The 6,000-nt window shown below is 38.5% G+C and overlaps 1 protein-coding gene across 2 annotated transcripts in view; it reads right to left on the bottom strand.

The window, feature by feature from the left end:
* Positions 1-644: 644 nt before the first annotated feature.
* LOC309703264 (B-cell scaffold protein with ankyrin repeats-like) overlaps positions 645-6,000 on the bottom strand; it is a gene marked incomplete at its 5' end in the record, with an annotated part of 42,335 nt that continues 36,979 nt past the window's right edge. The window contains 5 exons of one of the 2 annotated variants that reach the window (XM_082528004.1): positions 645-2,419; positions 2,576-2,628; positions 2,791-2,870; positions 3,115-3,144; positions 3,304-3,367. In XM_082528004.1, coding sequence (XP_082384130.1) covers positions 2,596-2,628; positions 2,791-2,870; positions 3,115-3,144; positions 3,304-3,367 — 207 coding nt within the window. In that variant the 3' untranslated portion in view covers positions 645-2,419; positions 2,576-2,595. The remainder of the gene's footprint in view (positions 2,420-2,575; positions 2,629-2,790; positions 2,871-3,114; positions 3,145-3,303; positions 3,368-6,000) is intronic. The other variant, XM_082528003.1, reaches the window with a different exon arrangement.

The raw sequence follows: 6,000 nt of genomic DNA, 5'->3' as shown, positions 1-6,000 counted from the left end.
ATAATTAAATTTAGGCTTACTGTTAGGCATTATATAGCAAGTGGAAGCTGCTAACTGTTTGCTAATTACTCTGCTAGTTACTGAACTGGACCTCTTTACAGTTTTTGTGGTGCTGGTGCCTTCTGGACCTTTTTTAATGGAGTTAGCTAACAAATAGCATGGTTTGCCATGTGGCACGGCCCATTCAAAAAGTCCATACTCTATTTTTGGTAAGTGGAGCTCTAGTATTTTACTGAGCTACTTAGCCTTGCTAGCCAAACTTGCTAGCATTAGTGGAAAACTTTACACCATCTTTTCTAAACATGGTCACTTCTGGCAAGTTTGCCATTGTGTTAAATTTGAGTTTTTAAATCAGACTTTACAAAGCAATGTGCGATGCTATAGTATCTTTTATTTAGCCTAGTCTATGATTTATACATAGAGTGCTTGAAAATATATCCTAAAAAAAACAAAATAAAGTGCATTACTATTTAGTACTATTTGAAATGTAATTAGATTTTTATTGTATATTTATGGATTTTTTTTAACAATGCATTGAATTTTACTATTTATGGAAATTCCCAAAAACTTCTGCAAAAAGTAGACAATGTACTAGCAAAAACTTTGGAGGCCATTTTACATGTATTGTGGATTTATTGTTTAAATGTCTATACTTTTACTAAAATTTGCACAGCACAGTAGTATAGCTCTTTGGAAGTCATGTTCATACATATACATTTATGCAATTAAATGTTTTAGAGATTTCAAATGTTTATAGTAAAATACACATTTGGTAAAAAAAAAACAAACCTCCAACTCACAATTGTATGAAGTGTGACCACTTTTGTGACCAAAAAGAAACAAAGTTACAGAATAGAGAAATACAGAAAGTGTCATTTCGGTCAGTTAAATAACATATACGATCAATGTAGGAAGTGTGTGTGTAGATTTATGTTTCAGAAACATCACAAGAATTTCTTTTTTCAAAGTGGATGCAGAGTACAGGGTTTGTCAGTCTTTGATCGTGTGTTTGATGTATTGCTGCCCACATACAGAAGCATGCTTTGTGTGGGCAACGCATGACACTGAAGTTCCCTATCTCCTTGTCTCTCTGACTAGGGAATTATTCCATGTGGTGGCGCTCAGAAATTTGCATACACAATGATTTGAGGCCTCTCTCGATGGCCGTGCCCGATGCACGGACTGAAATAAACGCAGCAGGTGACAGGCAAACATATGCCTCGAATGCCATGGGGTCCCGAAGCCGGATCATCTCCAAAGGCTAACTGGCAGGTCTAAGTAGAGACGGCATTAATACATATTATTCACAAAGAGCATGATTGAACAGAAAAATGTGCCCGGCGTGTACCCAGCTGCTTTGTTGGCACACAGCTCAGCCTCTGCCTGGGTTTCAAGACTGAGCTTGGATTTAGCCATGCATTCACTGAATTCCCCATGCAGATCTTATTCATTCATTCAAGCACAGGCAGGGCTATACCAACAAACTGGTGTCTGTGAGTGTGAGAAAGAGTGTGCTCATATGTGCCAGTTCCTGAATGGGTGTGTAAATCACAGCAAATTTAGATTTTTGACAACTATGTACCGTAAATATTTGCTGTTCACAAATGTGATTGACGTGATTTAAAAGCGCCGTTCTAAGAGGGTATTTATTAAATTTGTAAAACACAGAGATGGCTGCATTGTGGCAGCTAAACAAAATGATTTTCCCGGCAACATCAAGCCTTCTTTTACCCTAACATGACTAATATTTCTGCTCTTCGCAGTAAGCCGGCTTACAGCTTTCATTTTCTTTCCTTCAGATTCATATTGACATTTCTTGGCTGACGCGAAGATCGAACACATGCTTCGTGTTTGCAGCCACAGCAAGACGTAATTAATTGATGTGCTCATCTTCTGATTACATACATCAACATGTATGGATACATTTTTCCAAAGCTTGCCACCCAGTCAATAGGAGGTCACAGGTGCATCTGTACTTACAGATGTCTTCAGACTGTGGGTGCGATAGCCATATCTAGAGATATGACGCCCTCTAGAGGGAAACATTTGGAGGTTTTACAGGCCGAGACTTGCTGGCGTGAGCGCTGCCTTTCTCTAGAGAAGAAGCTCATAAAAATGAGAAACACATAATTTCCTCACTAATTATTAAAATTGTGGTTTAGTTTAAACATTTACAATTGTGAGCGAATTGCTGCAAATTCAGTAACAAAAAAACTGTTAGAAGCAGTTTAATCTACAAAATTACAGGAATACTAACATCTAAGTTTTCACAAAGCAAAACTATATGATGCTAAAAACCTTTCATTGTATTGTATATTACATATAATTATTCAAACTAATGCACTGATACAAGTTATCCTATAAGAGGAGGGTTAAGCTGGATGTGGACTGTGTAACATCCTTTTTACTTCTTATTTCTCTGAAAGAGAAAACAAAGAAACAAACGTGTTTATGTATTACAACAGATCACAGCAGCTAAAAGTCATAATTGAACAGAATATTAATAGTGTCTTTGGAGCCAAACAGAAAATATGATTCTGGCTTAAATAATCAAAGAAGTGGATTTCATACTCACAATCGATATAGGACTTGCATTCACCGTTTTTCGGATTTTCGGAAAAAAGCCGTCTGCAAAAGAATTTGGTGAATTGCTGCATTATTATATTTGCTTACTGGGACGTCAGTGTACAGTATTTTTTTTGTTTCAAGCAGAATAATCAACAGATGTGATTAAATGATATATTAATGCAGCTGAGCCAAACTGTCCTACTGCAAGTGAGGTAAACGTACCTGCTGTGCTTTAAGCGGCTTGCTGTAAAAATCAGACTCTGCTGGTTGGTTTCCTCTTTGACTTCCATTCACCGCAACACCTGGGGGAGAAATTATCCAATATGCACTGCTGAACAGAGAATCATTCGGTAAAAGAAAATAAAGGACTCTCATTTAGCGCTGGTGAAACTCACTAGATCAAAACACAAGGCACTGGGGATTTGATTTAATAACACTTCCCGGAGGATTAATTTCCCAGCACTGCGACTGGAGCTCGAGAAACTACAAAGGCATGCAAACACAGATTTCCTCTGCGCGCGCTGAGATAAGTTTTTAAAGACTTACTTGCCGTGTGATGAACGATGTTGATTTTATCTGTAGGGAGAGAAGACTTTTTAAGCCATTTACAGTATACAGTTTAATACACTCATTTGTACCGGGGTTATTTATTCCATATACTTAATATTTTAAAGAAAACCAAAAAGTCTCTGCGATGACAGCACAGTTTAGCCCACATAGAATGTGAATATTTACCATAGACGCTGTCGTCTGCCTCTCTGTTGTTTATGATAGTGGCTCTCAGATGGCTCAGCTTCTGCTGTAGAGACAAAGATCAGTGCTTCAGTATTAGACTGACTGTACAGAAGGCATCCAGGTCTTTATACATTCTGAGATTTCCATGATGGATCCGTGTTATGTTTACACTGGCTAAGACAAAGAAAAGAGCGCGTTTCACAGACTCATCATAAATCTTTCGGTGCTTTCGTGGAGGTCCAGTGGAAAACATACTGCAAATATAGTCCAAGTATGCAACAACAGAGCAGAACAAAAGGGTGGAGGTAGTTTTACTGACGATATTAGTCCGCAGACCAATAAATCTGCTCTCTGTACTGCGCTGCATTTCAGAGAGCAATATACTTTTAACTGTTGATGATGTTGATGTTAAGGTGCTACCTTGATCATTTATCACTAAGTCTGTTATAAGATGTGAAAAGTAGTAAGAGTTAGTGCTGAAATGCCCAGGTGAAAGCTCCTTATATCAAATATTGAAAATTTGTGTAGCAGAACTGGTGACTCTTTAGTCGGACTTTGATACAGTGTGATCTCTGTTGCTCTACTCATTCTTCTCCTCGAGTCTTACATTTTGCAGGTATTGTGACTTGACTTCAGTGTTAGGCGGGAAACAAATTCCTTTAGCTTCTACAAAGGCATCTACCGCTGTTTTACAACCTCATAACCTGTCTGTGTAACGCACAGCAGCGCACCGTAGACCAGACCTTATAACTTGCCTCAACAGGAAAAGCACAGGTGTTACTAATAACATTAAAAATGTGTCTCAAAAATGAGACGGCGCGCCAACAAAACCAGGACCCTGAAATAAAAGCAGGTACATGGAATTAGCGCATCATCTGTTTTATTATTTCCTACTCTGACGTGCCAGAAAGTATTAGGTGAAAAAGGTTTGTTAAGGCAGATTGAGCCCGAGCACTTCATTGTAAATTAACTGCAGTCCTGATGAAATTTACAGTACTGTGCGAAAGTCTCAAACCACCCTTCATGTCTTTATATTTCGCAGCAATTTATTCAAAAACCTGAAAACATAACTGGAAAGTGTATAAGGAGTTTGTGCAATTCTAACGAGCTCGAAAGTGAGTATTTGGCATGACCACCTTTATTTTCCTGCACACACACAACGCTCTGAGGCAAGCTGTCTTGTCAATAATCCTTTTTTTATCCAGGTAAAAATCTCATTGAGATTCAAATCTAATTTCCAAGAGAGACCTGGCATCATGGCAGCAAAAAGTCAAAACACAAACGCATAAGGGTGAAGTAGTCATCAGGAATAGTTCTCCAGGCTTCTTGAAGGACATTCAAAGCTCTTCTTTGGATGTTTTCTGCCTTTTGTTCTCTGTCAAGATGATCCCACACTGCTTCAGTAATGTTGAGGTCTGGATTCTGGGGAGGCCAATACATGACTGATTATGTTCCATTATTTGTGTTTTCCTTTACCCAGTTATGCTTTTACTTTATTATCAGGGTGTTTGGGATCACTGTCATGCTAAAAAATTAAGCCCTTTTCAATCAAACACTTTTCAGGTTGAATTGTATGGTGGATCAAAATCTGATGGTACTTTTCTTTGTTCATAATTCCACCAATTTTGACAAGATCTACAACACCACTGGCTGAAATGCAGACCAAAACCATGACAGAGCCTCCACCCTGTTTTACAGATGGCTGTAGACTCTCACAGTTTGGATTCATTACTCTATAAGACGTCTTGCCACTGATTTTACGTCCAAATTGGCATACAGTCTCTTCCTGTTTCCCTTCCCTAAATAAAACTTCTTGACAGCTATCCTTCCACTGAAACCATTAGATGGAAGGTCCAGATGCATCTCATGTCCTGTGTTAGGTCTTTGGTGGATTATTTTTTTCTATTTCTTAAGGACTTAACTTTCTGTACTGCTCACTTTCTGTAGATAGTTTTTTTTTTTGTAGGCCTGTCACTTCTTCTTTTCCCCCCACTTCTCCAGTTTTTTGAAGTTTTTTATGGATGGATGGCACATCAAGCCAAGGCATGCCAAGTTTACGGCTAAAACCTCTTTGGGAATCACCTTGTTGGTGGAAAACTACATTCCTTTCCTACCCTGGTGTCCTAGTGTTGCACAGCTACCTGATAACGAACAGATACACCTTCCCATCATTCCCCTATCTGGAACTTAACAGCAAGTAACTTGTGTTGTGCTTCAAATCCTTCACTATAGCTGTTACAGTATTTTGATTGCACAAGTTTCACATTATTATTTATGAATTTATAAAGAATGCCAAAAAAATACTAGATAAAAATACCCCTCAAAACTGGACTGCGGAGCTATTAAAAACTGCTCTCCCTCTCTCTATCATTGCCTTCTTGGTTAACAACATAAGACGCCGATGCAGGGTAGCTTGCCGAAAGCTCTAGATTTGACAGACTTATTTTTTAAGGCACAACAGCTGAAACCACCCAGGTCATGTGATATGTGCAGTTTGGTGTTTGAAGAATGTGTGCGTAGAGGCTCCTCGAGTTGCAGGTGTTGACGAAATAGAGTAGCTACAGGAAAAAAACGACAGCCAGATATTGTAAACATCATTTCTGCTACTTTGTGGTGCGTAACAATACTAGAAAACAGTACCATGTCAAAATTTACATGCTGCTGAAAATAAGAAACCCTTCCCTTCAAATGTGAGTT

The sequence above is a fragment of the Aulonocara stuartgranti genome (assembly GCF_965226115.1).
Source record: "Aulonocara stuartgranti genome assembly, chromosome: 3".
NCBI classification, from domain to species: Eukaryota; Metazoa; Chordata; class Actinopteri; order Cichliformes; family Cichlidae; genus Aulonocara; species Aulonocara stuartgranti.
This window is presented reverse-complemented; position numbering and strand designations above follow the sequence as displayed.